This window comes from Pleurodeles waltl, chromosome 6 (assembly GCF_031143425.1).
Source record: "Pleurodeles waltl isolate 20211129_DDA chromosome 6, aPleWal1.hap1.20221129, whole genome shotgun sequence".
NCBI lineage: Eukaryota > Metazoa > Chordata > Amphibia > Caudata > Salamandridae > Pleurodeles > Pleurodeles waltl.
In genome coordinates, this window is record NC_090445.1 from 892221969 (window position 1) to 892237748 (window position 15780).

General features: G+C 38.8%; 1 protein-coding gene across 2 annotated transcripts in view; it reads right to left on the bottom strand.

Moving 5' to 3' along the window:
- Positions 1-15780, bottom strand: part of ADAM12 (ADAM metallopeptidase domain 12) — a 2697358-nt gene that overhangs the window by 1126540 nt on the left and 1555038 nt on the right. For both annotated transcript variants that reach the window (XM_069239710.1, XM_069239711.1), the window contains exons 8-9: positions 12788-12859; positions 8127-8296 (exon numbers count right to left, since the gene is read on the bottom strand). In XM_069239710.1, the coding sequence (XP_069095811.1) occupies positions 8127-8296; positions 12788-12859 (242 nt within the window). The remainder of the gene's footprint in view (positions 1-8126; positions 8297-12787; positions 12860-15780) is intronic.

Consider the following 15780-nt stretch of genomic DNA (forward strand, 5'->3'; position numbering starts at 1 on the left):
CCTCTGCGCCACTACCACTGGCATCAACGCACAAGCCATGGAACACCTCCACTTCCAGCTCAGTTTGAATGACAAAACCACCCTCAAAGGTACTCTTGCCTACAGGCACCCAGGACTTAGACACAGCTTTTGTGACACCATCCCCAAATGCATCACCGACCAAGCCATTGACACAGAACACTACATCTTCCTAGGAGACCTAAATTTCCAGCTGACGCCAACACCAAACTGCTCCTTGACAGCATGAGCACCATAGGCCTCAATCAATTAGTCAGAAACTCCATGCACTCCTCAGGACACACACTCAACGCTATCTTTACCTCAAGCAGTAACATCAATTTCACTAATTCCACCGGTCTCACTTGGTCAGATGACCACATCATCCATTTCACCTACACTACCGCTCTCAGCTGCTCTGCCAGATCACTGTGTATTTTCCATCGCAACTGAAACAAGATAACTGAGGGCCAGTGGTCAGACGCCCTCAACTGCCACCCCACACCACAGCTGATACTGACACTTCCGTCAAAAACTTTAACACCTGAATCTCAGACTGTGCAGACAGAGTAGCACCCTTCAAAACTGTCAAACCGAACAGACTCCCCGAACAAGCCAGCTGGTACACACCACAACTCAAAATCACAAAGCGTAAGTGTAAACAACTTGACAGATAATAACGTGCCACCAAGGCTCCCAGAGACTGCACCACCTTCAAAAACTCATTCAGCCAATGCCAGAACCACCTGAAAAAGGTCAGGGAGCTTGTCCTAGTCACCCGAATTCAAACCAGCTCCATCCACAGCAAAAACTCTTCAAAATCGTAAAGGAATTCTACAACCCATCAGCAATGGAAAACAGTGCCTCTCTCTCCCAGGACCTCTGCGAATCCCTCGCTGACTACTTCCATGGAAAAATAGCCACTGTCTACAAAAACGTGGTACTCCAGCCAATACCCACTGACACTATCAGCCTTCTAAACACCACAGATTCCCCCACCAACACCAACATCCTCAATTGGAACTAATTCACCACGCAAACCACCACCAACCTCATGAGGTCCATCCATTCAGTATCCCCCACAGACATTTGCCCCACCACACAATCAACCTAGGCATCAACTCCATTGGCAGAAAACACACAGACATCCTCAACAACTCCATCACCACAGCCTCTACCCGAAGAATGTAAACATCCCAGAGTCAAACCCCTCCTCAAGATACCAACCGCTGTCCCCAGAGAACTCAAAAACTACTGTCTGATCTCCCTGCTTCCCTTCTCAGCAAAGAACATAAAAAAACCCATAAACCAGCAGCTCACTACTTACCTAGAAGAGCACAAACTCCTGGACGCTTCCCAGTCCAGATTTAGCTCCAACTATAGCACCAAATCTGCACTGATCACCGCCATAGATGATATCAAAACTCTTCTTGATGAAGGAGAATCAGCAGCCCTCATCCTCCTTGACCTCTCAGCAGCCTTTGACGCAGTCTCCAACACACCCTGATCAAGAGACTCCACCAGAATGGCATCAGAGGAAATGCACTGAAATAGATTGCCTCCTTCCTAGCTGGCAGAACTCAAAGTCCTTCTCCCACCCTTCACCTCAAAGCCGAAGAACATTAGCTGCAGCATCTCAGGTAGGGCTTGTCCTTCAGCCCCACCCTTATAAACACCTTTATGACCCTCTTGGCCAACATCATCAGAAACCACGAACTGAAGATTATCTCATACGCAGACAACACACAGCTAATCCTCTTGCTATCCAAATATCTCTCCATGGGAAAGACTAGATTCCACATCTGCATGAACATCGCCAAATGGATGAAGAACAATTGCCTCAAATTCAACATCAACAAAATGGAAGTACTGCTGTTTGGAAATTCAGCCTCACCCTGGGACGACTCCTGGTGGCCCGCTGATCTAGGAACTCCACCAACCCTTACAAGCCACGGCAGGAACCTGGGAATCATCATCAACAGCAATCTCAACATGAAGAAACAGGTCAATGCAGTCTCTTCCTCCTGCTTCTTCAACCCTAGCATGCTTTAGAAGATCTTCAAGTGGCTTCAGATCACCATCAGACAATCCATCACACAGACCTTCATCACCAGCAGCTTAGACTACGGAAACACTGGATACCAGACTCATGTCACACCTCAGAAAACAACTCCAGGTCAATCAAAACACAGCAGCCAGGCTTATCTGAGACCTCCCAAAATGGATCCACACCGCCTCCCACCTAAGGAACATTAATCAATCAATCAATCAAACATTTGTAAAGCGCGCTACTCACCCGCTAGGGTCCCAAGGCGCTGAAAGGGGGGTGGGAAGGAACTGCTAATGCTCAAATAACCAGGTCTTGAGGCGTTTCCTGAAGGTCAGGAGGTCCTGGGTCTGTTGTAGGCGGGCAGGAAGGGAGTTCCAGATCTTGGCGGTGAGGTTGGAAAAGAGGCTGTAGTTCGATGGATGCGAGGGATGGTGGCGAGGGCAAGGTTGGCGGAGCTGGCTCCCCGCACACAAACAATGCCAACTCAACCTGCAGACTTATGTCTATACAGCTCTGCACAATCTAGGACCCACCTGCCTTACCCATCGCCTGAATTTCCACTGACCTTCCAGACACTTCTGCTCCAGAACGCTCTCCCTTGCTCACACCCCCCACGTCTGTCAGAACACATATAGAGACCACGCCTAACGCCTGGAACAGCCTCCCCATCCACCTCAGAACCTTTCCCTCTATCCAAGATTTTAGGAAAGGCTAAAAGACCTGTCTGTTTGACCAAATCCCCAAGCAGCACCCTCAGTGCCTGGATACCCTGACGGGTGATAAGTACACTCTAAAAATCCTGATTAATTCATTGATGATTAAGAGTTTAAGTCTCATTGCAACCATGAGCATGTATCTGCTTCAAAAACGTTTCAAATGCAATGGGTTTTAATGTACCCCAATAAGAAAAAAAATGCCAATGACTTTCATATTAAGAAACATCCTCTGTTGTGGAGACCTTGTTAAGGGCCTGAGTCCCATGGATCCTCTTGTTTCTTCTGTGGCTGCCCTGTGGTTTAAATTTTTCTGCCCACGCTCTATATAGAGAAGTGTCTGTTTTACATTCTGAATCTCTCATTATATGTGTTATGATTCACCTGCCCTTCCCTCTCCATTTCAGTGGAGTGAAGAAGGTTGTTTGGCTTTTGTTTTCTTTTTTTTCCTCAAAGCGTTCATTGGGAGATTCCTGGTCCATCATCTTAAAATGTTCAATGTGCCACATGCCTAAAGCCCTACTGGGAGACAGAGGCTAGTGGCCTGCTTGAGCTTATGGGGTTCTGGCCTACACTTGGCTATGTCAATCAGGGTTCCATGCATAGTTGGACATTAACATGGTGTTCTGGAAAGAGCTCTTGGACCCCGGATTATGTAATGAGTGGTGCTCCAGGCCATTTTGGTTATGAAGCAGGCTAAAACCTCCTTACACATCAGTAATAGAACAGAATCTGTGAGCAGCTGATACAAATCAGCTGTAATGAATTTTTCCATACTTAAACAATTAAGAAAACATTATTGCCATGGCCTAAGCTTCTCTTGTAAACATTTAGCCAGTTTCCCAACTTATCAAGGCCCAAGGAAGTTCAAGTTTGTTATGCTGTGATCCTTCTAGTGAACGTCAATGTTCTGTTCTACCCCTTTGGTAGGTACTGTTTGGCCTTTGGCTGCATGCACTCTATTTTATGAGTCTTAATAGGATATTTCCTTGTCTTTCCTTCTGGGACTATTGCTTGCACAGCATTGATTTTTCCTGACAGACTTGGGCATTTAAAATCTTCTTAGCATTCATATTTCCCCATTTATACCATTTCCTGGAGCAAGGGATGCAGAGTCTTTTTCCTGTGGTGAGTTCTCAAATCCTGGCCTCTGGGTGGCACTATCTATTTGCTTTGGGAACAAAATAACATTCAGTGGTTCTAATAATATTTTTTTTGTTTCTGTTTTTTTCCATTACTGTGGTCGCTTTTCTCTATTTTGGTACATCCTCACAATCTAAGGAATGGGATAATATACATGAATGAAGAGGTAATATAGGCAGATTAATTACAGGTGATCTTTAATACCCCAATTATTCAGAGTTCTAGTCTTCCCCATCATAATCTTAGACACCCACCCTCCATGCCCAGTTGATTTTGACTACCAGGCCACCAAAGTGTTTGGTACTTTAGAAAGTATGGTTGGTGGAGACCCTCTTTATAACTCCAAAAGCAGAGGTGGAGCTAAGTTTGGGACTGGGTATAAGTGTTTGTTTCAAGTTCATTTTAGGTCCAAGGTAGGTAAGTCCTGTCTCTGTGATGAGGCAAACCTCACAACATAACATTCGTGATAAGTAATCGGGCATTTATTTACTCCCAGAACCAGCCAAAGCAGCACAAGATGTTGAAGTCTCCCTTTCAAGCTTTTCTCTGTGTGTAAAACAAACGTGGGAAAGATGGATTTTAGAATATATCAAAAAACGAACTCAGAAATGTTATGTATCTTTCAATAAAATGTTTGTCCAAATGAGAATGTGTGTTTTATTAAAGCCATTTATGTTAATCTATCCTTAATTTCAATTTTCTTAATGTTTGACCACATGGAATTCTGATGAAATAAATGAATCACAAGGCGTTAAAAGTTCCAAACAATTTTATGGCAATCTTATGTCTTGTCATTGGAAGTTATAGGTATTCCCCTTTGATTCCATTTCCAGAAGTTGCATTACATGTTTTTGATTCAAAAATCTCTGAATTAATAGATGATAATCGTTCTGCATTTAACAAGTTTTCTCTCAAATGTAATTTTTATTAGAATACACAACCAAAGTTTATCTTCAAGGAAAATCCTTTAAACTTTGCATCATTACTCACTATACTCTAGTTATACAGAAGACAATTTGTTTAGTTTTATTGTTGTATGATTGGATTTTACTTGACCTTTACATTTGTTTTCTGACACTGCTTCATTTGGTCTTTGAATTTCAAGGCAGTTTGAAGTAACTGAAGCTATATTGAATATTTACTTTTTCTGAACCTTCTAAAACATCTCTTGATCATAAAGAGTGTATCACCTTTAATCAGAAAAAAAACAGTTGAAGAAAAGCCTATATGGTAAAGGTAGTTTCATCACTCCTGTATGGAAGCTTGCAGACCATAATGAACAGTGGGTGTCTTTTGATTTGACATGTAAAGACATGTACATTTGCATGAATGTGCATGTATGCTGGTGAATTTTGTTCCCTAATTTTGATTAACCATATTAAACAAATAGAATCAGGTTTTTTTTCAGTATTCATTGAGGCTGAAAAGTTGTCTGCAAACTACATCTGCTCATGGATAAGGAATATAGTGGTCATGCACTTTCACAGCATTAGGAACGTTAATGGCGCACCACATTTAGAAACTGACAATGCACACAAAAATGACACCAGAATAAATACCTGCCACAAGAACTCATTTGAATATTGGCATACAGACACAAAGGTGAATGCCAAGGGCTTGTGTGTTATAGGAACACAAAAGAGTGCAAGAATGGTAAAGGATGGTAAGGATGGTTATGTATGTTATGTCTGGGTTATAATATTGGGTGATATGCATGTTGAATGAATTCGCTAATAATGGACGTGTATAAAGTATTCTAATAATGTAGTATTCATTTGGACACAAAGATGTAAAAAAATAAAAATAGATAACATTTCTGTGGATAAATTAACTACCTTATTAATTGAAGAATGAATATCTACTTATTTCACTTGAATTCAATAAATGTGAACCAAACAAACAGATATGGAGGGATTTCATGAGTGTCCTTTTTGTATTGCTGAACACCACATTTGGTTTTGCATGATCATCCCTGTGGGTCAGGTATTCTGAGGACCACCAGAAGTTTTTTAAGTAGATTTGTGAGTATGATGACAAGTTGATTTAGCTGTGACTATGCTCCTATTGACATTGTAATTGATTAACACAATTACAACTGCTGAAGCCATGTTTTCTGTATGTATACTAACTATGCCCAAAGGAAATGCTTGTCTATTACATTTAGAGCCTAACTTGTATCCCTTGGCTCTCGAGGTGAGAAAATGTTGATTAGCTTGCTTAGCCTAAAATGTTTACAGTCATCTAACAATTGAAGGTTGTGTCGTTCCTCTCTCATGATCTCAGCCTCTACTACCTGTGGTCTCCCTTTGTTTTTCCCAAAATAATGCGATTCCCACTAAAAATCTATTTGTAAAATACTATATATGTGTGTCTCATTTTATTTAGCAGTGCTAATTTTTTTCAGGAGAGTTGAGGGACTGCCTTGTAATTCAATTCTGTGATTCACAAATGTGTGTATATAAATCTATCTATCTATCTATCTATATATATATATATATGTATATATATATATATATATATACACATCTATGTAGAGAGAGAGCGAGAGAAAGAATTTTGACAATTATGGATGAATAGGTTGAGGGGCTCCCCACTGAAGCGATATATCTCTTATTTCTGGGATCATGCAAATTGCTTATATTTATTTATTTTCCAGTTACCAGGTCCATGCTATATTGTTTAAACAAATGTGCCTGGGGACTTTTTAAATCTAATTGGAAAGTAAGCTACAGCGTTAAATATTTTAGTGTTTCTTAAACTGTAGCTCACCAGCTGCTATTTGATGGGTTGCAAAAGTCCAGGCAATAAATAAAGATGCATTTAAATTCTCCATTTATCATGCAGCATTTGCTACACTTCAAAGACAGAGGTCAAATGTCAAGCTATGTCACCTGACCAATTCATGCCTACTGTTTTTAACAGGGGATTGGTGTTTATAAACTCCTCTCACTTTGCAGTTGGAGAAAGAAAAGTAAAGTGAATTATATGACAATTTTGCTGGGGTGCAGAGAGCGTGAAAGGAAAGGCAGATGTCATTTTTTGTAACACAGAAAATTTAAATACCTGTAAATGAACCATACAAATTCAACAGGAAACAAAAATTAAGTCCATTTTTTTGTAATTCTGAAGCGTGATGGAAACAAAGATTTTAATAGAATCAAAACAAAACTTTCCATGGTGCTGTACAAATTATAAATATTCACTGAAATGCAATTTCCACACATAATAATGTGTGTGCAGTATAGCTTCATCAGTAAAACTATATACATGTGCAAATTTAGTGGCCATTTCAATAGAAAATGTGCTGTTTGTAAATGACAGTGCGGTACAACACAATGCTTTAGTTACATTTACAAAATCAGCTGCCTCATCTTCATTGAAGAAAGGTGGGTCACAAAAGTTTGTCATTTTAAAAATTGGGCTGTTGTTCTAAAACATTTAGGTAACGCTGTTTTAGGGTTATGAGGTAGGTGTCCTATGAAGGCAACTAAAGGTAGGAGGTGGATAAAAAAACTGCTATGTAGCGCCGGGAAAATATATACAAACGTTTTCATAAGATAGTGTCCTGGTCATTGTTTTCTAAACAAGATACACATTTTATAAACCACATTCATTATTTGGGGAGTATTCTAACTGTTTCCAGAAAAGTGAATGCTCCAAAAAGTTATATTATTTCTTCACATCACCAGTTGTGAGTCAGTATCTTTGCTATGTTCGCTACATAAATATACAGTTTTATAACATTTTGCAACACCCTCAGAGGAAGACTGGACCACGGTCGGCTTCTATCTACTTTGTCAAACTCAGTATTTTAGTCACAATGACTAATTTCTAAAATTGAGATTGGAGCTTTAAAATACTGCTTTCTAAACAAAATCTTCCCTATGAAAGAAACATATACTTAACTGTAACTCAACCGAATCAAATCATCTGGCTTGAATTACATCTCTGTATATTTCAACATGGATATCCAATAAGGAACTGGGCCTGTGATACGATTGGTTTGACCGCTGCTCTATTTGATAAGTATTACTATTGCAGCCATTTTACAGGTATTTGGAGCTTACTGAGTTTGGAAACTGAATTATTGCCTCACACTTAGACTGTGGTGCACATTTTCTGGATGATTTTTCTCCACTTGATACCAAGAATGCTTATGTACACCCCTACAGAATCCCCACTGATCCCATACTACTCTTATGAAGGTTAATATTGGTTATTACCTGACCAGCTGTGCATTGTCGTGGGGTTTCTGAGGTAATAGTTTCAGTTTCCTCCAGTCCAGAAACTCATGAAGACTTGTAAAAGGGTCTTGAGTTATAGAGCACTTGTCTGAATCATTCCACACTTCCACTCCAACCAAGGCCACCCGAATGTTCAGTGGTCTGAAGAACTAAATTAGAAAATCATGTATTAAACATTTATTTCTAAAATATTTTATCGTGCATTCTAAAGTTATATTCAAAATCAGCAACTAGATTTACATTTCATTATGAAATTAACATTTTATAATAGAGAGGTCCCAGCTGCCTATAAATTAAGAAATTGTATGTCTGATGCTATCTGCTAATCATGGAATTGGCTGGTAGGATTTGAGGTTACTTGTATAGATTACGCTGGGTGGGCAATAGTTTACTGGGGGCTACTATTAAGAGTGAGTGACACCAAACTGGAACAGAAGTGCACTAAAAAGGTATTTAATGCTGGGAATAAATACATCTTGACAGACAGCAGTGGTATGGCATTAATGCAATAAGAGTAGAAAAAATGAACAGACAGAAATGTATATGGAATTTTAAGACAATTAGAGCTGTAACATTTAAACATCTGTAGTTAGCATGGGCAGGGGTTCAGTGGAACATGACGATGAGCACGTGCACTTAAATATTGTTGGTGACCCATCTTCCTTGCTTTCCTGGCTCCAGACACACTACAAGGCGCTATGCAGCTCTTTGTAGGGGCTACCGACCCAGCCTATTCAGGGGTGTCAGCTCCTCTCTGTCATCCTGCCCAGGATGACCCATCAAGTGGTTAATGGCCAACAGGATGTGGACGGTCCATCAAGCACACTTATACTCTCTTTGTGTGTAGCTGTGTAGAAGGTATGCACAAGAGGCCACCTATCACCTACCCAGATGTGTTGGAAATTACACTTATAAAATGTTATAAGGCAATCCCAGTATTAACCTATGCGAGAGATAGGCCTTGCAATAGTGAAAAACGGATTTAAGAGCTTTTCACTATCTGGACATGTAAAACTCAAAAGTTCATGTCCAACTTTATAAACACACTGCACCCTCTTGTTGGGGCTGTCCAGTGCATACCCTAGGGGTGACGTAGATGCATTAAAAAGGAAGGTTTGGTTCTGGTAAGTGGGTTAATTTGCCAGGTCACCATGGCAGTTTAAAATTGCACACACAGGCTCTGCAATGGCAGCCTGAGACATGTTCAGAGGGCTACTGAAGTGGGTTGCACAATCAGTGCTGCAGGCCCACTAGGACCAATCAATTTACAGGCCCTGGGCACAGTAGTGCACTTTACTAGCAACTGATAAGTGAATTAACTATGCCAATTGTAGATAAGCCGTTGTGACCATGTTTTAAGGAAAGAGCACATGCACTTTAGCACTGGCCAGCAGAGGTAATGTGCCTGGAATCCTAAATCCAGCAAAAACGAAGTCAGCAAAACAGGAGGTCAGAAGGCAAAAGATGAGGGGAAAACATGCCAAGGATGTCAGGTCTATCAGGCAGTATTGCATAATGTAGGCTTGAGAAGTGCCGTGAGGTCAGGAGGCCTTTCGATGAATGGGATGGCACCATAAAACTACCCAATAAATTCCCATATGTGTGGGGCTGTTGGCGAGGACATACAGAAGATCTGCCTGGTTTCAACCATTATGATTATATTGGAATATTAAGGTAAGTCAGCATCATAGCAGCATGTGATGCTCAATAAATCACCAAACATAACCTAAAAAAATAGGGAAGTATATATATATTCACTGAAAAAAAACAAAGGTTACAGGGACTTTATAGTGAGGCTGATATTTTAAATGTACAAAACTATAGCAATTCAGCAGTTATAGTTGTTTCAAGTTTGCACCCAGCCATGCACAATTTTATCCTCAAATATTTTACTGCAACTATTGCATTGATATTTTCAATGATATTATCAAAAAAGTCATATGTGGGGTAATTAGCGGTGCATAGCAAGGGTGCGAGTTATAGTTACCTTACAGTGTATATATATATATATATATAAGACCGTTTGGTCAAAACGCGTAGCCGCTGAAAAGCAAGCCCTTCGTTTTGTGTTGACCATTCATGAAAAACTTAAAGACAGAGTTGTTTGGAGTGCTGCGTGGATTTTCTCTTCATTTGCCTGACTGTAAATAGAAAGATCATTAGACATTTACTAGAGGGCCACATTAATTAAAAGCCAGCAGTATTTCGATAGAACTACCGCAACATGAATATTTGTTGCCAGAGAAAGCGTGTACCTCCACCCTCCAGGCATGTTTTATGGGATATCTTACAGCCTTGTAAACTGGAGCAAAGGAGGTGCAAGAGCTGACTCCATGGGAAGAGTAATCTGCATTCCACTTGCTTTTCCATAGATGCTCTCACTTTGAAGTCACAGAAAGTAAAGTAACCACAAAGCTCCCTCGGAAGAAGGAAGCTGACATTTGACCGTTGTGTTTAAAGCACAGCAAATATGACAAGATAAGAAAAATATTTAAAGGCCTGTTTACAGAAAGTGAGATCTCAGAAGGATTCAGTATACAAGGTTTGAACAAAGGCAGGAACAAACCCAGGGTAGGCAGCCTAAAAGAAATAGAGTCAGCAAATAGAAAGCAAGGAAATGTGTCACGAACCACAAAGCTAATGGTGAACAATGGGCAGAATGCATTGCCAAGGAAGCTTTCTGAATGTCCCAAAGATCTCTTCAGCAAACCAGACAGCTTCTCTGTCTGGTAGGCTATGACCAAAAAAAAAACTGATAGAGGCCTGTTATGAGTCAGGATATGCCTCTGGTGTTGTAGTTATGAATGAAGATGAGGAAGACAGACTACTTTGAAAAAATTATGCCAATGTCTACTCCTCTAAAGTTGGCAAGCACACCAGTAGAATAACGTACACCTGTGCAAAGACTTCACTCTATTACCGAAGAAGATGAAAGGCAGATAGCTTTAGTGTGGTCCTTATAACTTCTAGACTGGTAGAAGACAATATTGACTGCAGTTTTGGATGAATACAGGTTAAAAGTGCTTAATGATAAACAGTTCTGCCTTGCTTTATTAAGACTAAACATAGCACTAATTTGTTGCTATTTTAATGCTAAATAAACTAAATAATACTACTACATAAACATTACAAACCTCATTTATAAATCTGACGAGTTGTGTCTTGTGTTGTGGAGATTTGTTATGCCACAGTGTAACCGCCAACACAGTATGAATGTTTTACATATTCATGTTAGGTAATCTCCCATAGCATCAAATATGTAGAATTGTGCAACACTGCCCTTGACGAATCAGGAGAAATTAATCAGACTACCAGTATGAGCTTTTGGTGTTAATTCAGCAGAATTTGAAAGGAAGTAAAGAAATATCACAAAACACAAATATTAAAATGTGTTTCATGAGTACCATAATAAATTGATTGTAGCAAATTCACATAGTGCACTCATCACGCAACCAGTAAAAACGTAATTGTAAAGATAGGCAATGATTGGCAAGCTGCGCTTTATTAAACGTTCTCTAACAATTGTGATGACAAGCACGTGTTTCTTTGTGAATTACAGAAAAGAGATATGCTGAAGATTACTGTAAACGATCATACATAAAGACCTAATTTCATTAGGTGCAGTGATCATTCATTGGTAAATTAATGGATTTATATTGTATTGTGTCACATGCACCTATATTAACATTCTTCTTGCAATGTGTTTGTACCTAAAGAGATGCAATTTCAGTCCCTTGGTATACTGAAAACCATTTAGGGATAAGCACTGTTTCAACCCCTGACTTGAACTCTCTTCGATGTGAGAAACAAATCTAATTTATTACTGCCTTCCTTGTGTTTGAACCATGACAATAAGAATGTTTAAACTAATTCAAAGCTCTGACCATCACAGTGACATATATTTGCACTACATGAAATTGCTTTATTATTGTCTTTTAGCACATTTCATAGTTCTACCCTATAAGACAAAGTCCTCTAATTTCTCGACGAAACTGGAAAAGTTATAGCATTTAAACATTGATCAGTGTCCCTGTAATTGAGCTAAACATACATGAACAGTACCAAAAATTCTGTAAATACGATTAGATTGATTTACAAGATGTGCTTTATAGATGTGAAGAGGTGCACATTTTGCCTTTCCTAAAATTAATTTCAGGACTGAGGTCTCTTCGACAAGCGGTGGTCTAAGTAACAACTTTTTTAGGGCACTTCTGCACGATCACCTGGTAACTTAGGTACTTGATCGTGCATTCGAGTTTATAATCCACTTTGAGGAGGTAACTGTAAAAAACAAACAAACTACCCTGCTCTTTCTCTAACAGGAGAGAGCAGGTGAATGGCTGCTGTGGATTTCTGTGTGTGCAAGATCTTTATCTCAGAGTCACAATTTGTAAAGCAATGACACTTGTTCTGATTAAATTAAGAAACATGAATTCAACAAGAACACAAGAAAAATCAGTTTTACAAAAATACAAGCTCCACCATCCAGCCAAGAGAGTAACATTTAATCAGATAATTTTCTCATGATATCTTGAGAAGATGCACAGAATCTGGATTGTACATGAATAATTTAGTTACATTTGTCTTCAAATTTCACATTCCTCCTAATCACACGAATAGTACTTGTTCAAAGGACTTACTTTGTCAACGTAGTTGGCAATCTCCATGAGTCTTCGTGTAACCTTCTCTACATCACGTCCTTGTCTCTGAAACTTTCAAGGAAAAAAACGATGTTATTACCAGTGTTTGCAAAGACCTCTCTTTGTCTTGCTCCCTATTCTCCATGGTAACAATAGTTAAGTGGTGTAATAGTTTGAGGTGTCATTATTAACACATGGAAAATAAATTAGCAACAATGTAACAATAGTTAAGTGGTGTAATAGTTTGATGTGTAATTAATGACACAGAAAAATAAAATGAGCAAAATTGCTACAGTGGACACCATCACAGAGGAGATTAAGTGTGCAATAGAAGGGAATACTGCCCTCGCCATCTCGCAATAGTGTACTCAGAATATGTAAATATGATACTTCCATACTGACAGTGTGCTCTGTTTCCAAATATTTGGCAGCAGCATGGAAAATTCGCAGCAGGATTATTTCAGATCCCAATCCATCAGTTGAAGAGCGGTCTAGCAGCCAGTAAACCAGCATTCGATCATATTAGTCTGGGACTCTAACGAAAACCGAGACCTATCATGGATATTAGATTGTATCCCCGAGTATGCTGTTTAGTGGGTTACCACAACTATATAATTTTATAAATGCTAAGTTATATCCTATTCTGACCAATCTATTTAATAGAACTGACCAATCATGGGTACCATTCCTTATGGCCCGACCTCTTAACTTTCTTTTTTTTTTAATCTGTGCTATTTTCTGGAGTTTTAATGTCTGATTTTATATAGTGATTGGTCTTAGAACAGTTTTTATCTTTTTAATAATCGATTAGATTGGTTCTAGAACAGTTTTTATCTTTTTAATAATTGATTAGTATTATTTTAGTGTCCAGCATTATGTACAGGGCAAGATCCGGAGACCACCCTGAGTATTCTTCTTTTTACAACTATTTATGGAAATATTTTAGCTATACGACCCCTTTTTTATCCTTTCTTTTACTATACATTGGTTTATGGTTTTTATTTCTATGTATGTATGTTTACTTTTAAAAATGGCCTAAATTTGGACCGAATAAACTATTGATTGAAGGGAATGGTGGCTATTCCTTGCACTCATAACATGTTAGGAAATGGGACAGGTTATTCAAAATAGTATTAGCAATGTTTTGAATAAAGATGTCTTGGGGTTGATATAAATCTTGAATTCCTGCTTGGATACCTTCAGTACATTTCATATATTTAAGTATTTGAGTACACATTTACAGTTATTAATATGTTAAGTTTAATATAGATTGCACACACACAACATACAACATTTGCTTTATTATAGTGTGATAGCACATCAATTATTTATTTATATGAATGTATTAATATAATTTATAAAGTGTGGTAGGAATTTAGTGGACCTGCAACAAAATTCATATGATAATTCTTACATTGTACATTATTTACTGTGTGGTTTGGTCTTTTAAAAATAATCGAAAATGTGTATTTAAGTCTGGTACCAATACATATTAGGCATAGTGGCATCTTCAGCTATTCTGGTGAGATTTGTGCGAGCTGTGCTGCAAACCCCCCAGTGATGGTTTCTGGCCGGCTCCTCAAGCCTGGGTTCTTATCAGCTAAGGATGCCATAACTAAGACAGTGAGCAAAAGTCTCCAAGTACAAAAACAACAACCATGTTGTTCAACTATGGTATGCAGGATAGAGGCCTTCAAAAAAACTTTGAAAGGCACTTCTGGTGCTAAAAAACCTTAGCTTGGGCTAGAAGAGAGGGCCTAATTACTAAGGACTAATTTAATCTTGTGATGCAACAACGTATTGAAATATCATTACTATGTTGCAATTCCTTTTAATATTTTGCTTACTAATCACCACTGTTGTGTTTATTTTTATAGTTACATTTATTCACATAATCTGCACTAGTTTAGGGCATTTATTTTAATAACGTTTTAAAATATATAGTATGGATTTCTTGTGTGTGTCTATCAATGTTAGAGGGAGTTTAAGAACTTACTAATACAACAAATCAAATAATCTTGTAGCCTCAAGAGCACTAATTATTGCCTGGAAAGCATCATCAACATCATCATGTAATTCATCAATTGGTAAATGGGTTACAGGCAGCCAGATTCTCTGGTTCCGGATGGTAAGTTGTCTACTCTTTTCAAGAGGGTTTAGGGTTTCCAAAAACTGGGCTGTATTTTGCTAAAAGTTACAAAAATCTATCAGGTTGCTTAACTGTTGTTAACCTAAAAAGGAAACACTGTTTGATTGATATCAAGTGTACAGAGGCATGCCACTGAAGACATCAAAACTGTTCAGTGGAAAAATATGTTCTTTCTCCATTTTAAGGTTGTCATTTTATTACAATGGTGGAGTGTGTCATGAAAGATAATTTGTTAGAAGATTCCGAAAACCCTCCCTGCCTCTAACTCATGGTTTTACAGTGGCAATATGATGTGACAATGGCTTGTCGTCTCTTGGGATGTAAGTATAGGTTACCAGTCTTATGTTCTTGTTTATGCTAAATCATTCCTTAGTAAATTCCAACGTAAAGGGTGTCTGATTGACTAGGAGCAGAGTAAGGGCCTGATTTACAGTTGGTGGCAGGATTATGTATCATTGCATGACAAAGAACTTTACTCATGTCATGGTTAAGGTACTCCACCTGCCAAATTTAGAGATATCCACCACACCAGCGGAATTTCTTGCATTTCCAGGAACCACAGTCATGTCAGTTCCTGTAAATGCATTACAAATTTGACGGCTCAGTTGAAGCAGGATTTTGTTGTGAAAATAAAAAACAATGATCCCCCCCCCCACTTGCCATGGGATTTTGTTCCCATGGCTTGGTGGTCATTTTGCAGATTTTGCGTCTCTTAACTTTACTTTTTGACCATCCACTCTAAATAGGGTGGGTGGACAAATGGCAAAACCTCTGACGGCAATTACTCTATTTGGCTTACGGAGTTGTATGTCAAAGATGAAGTAGTCCCAGCTGTTGACATACT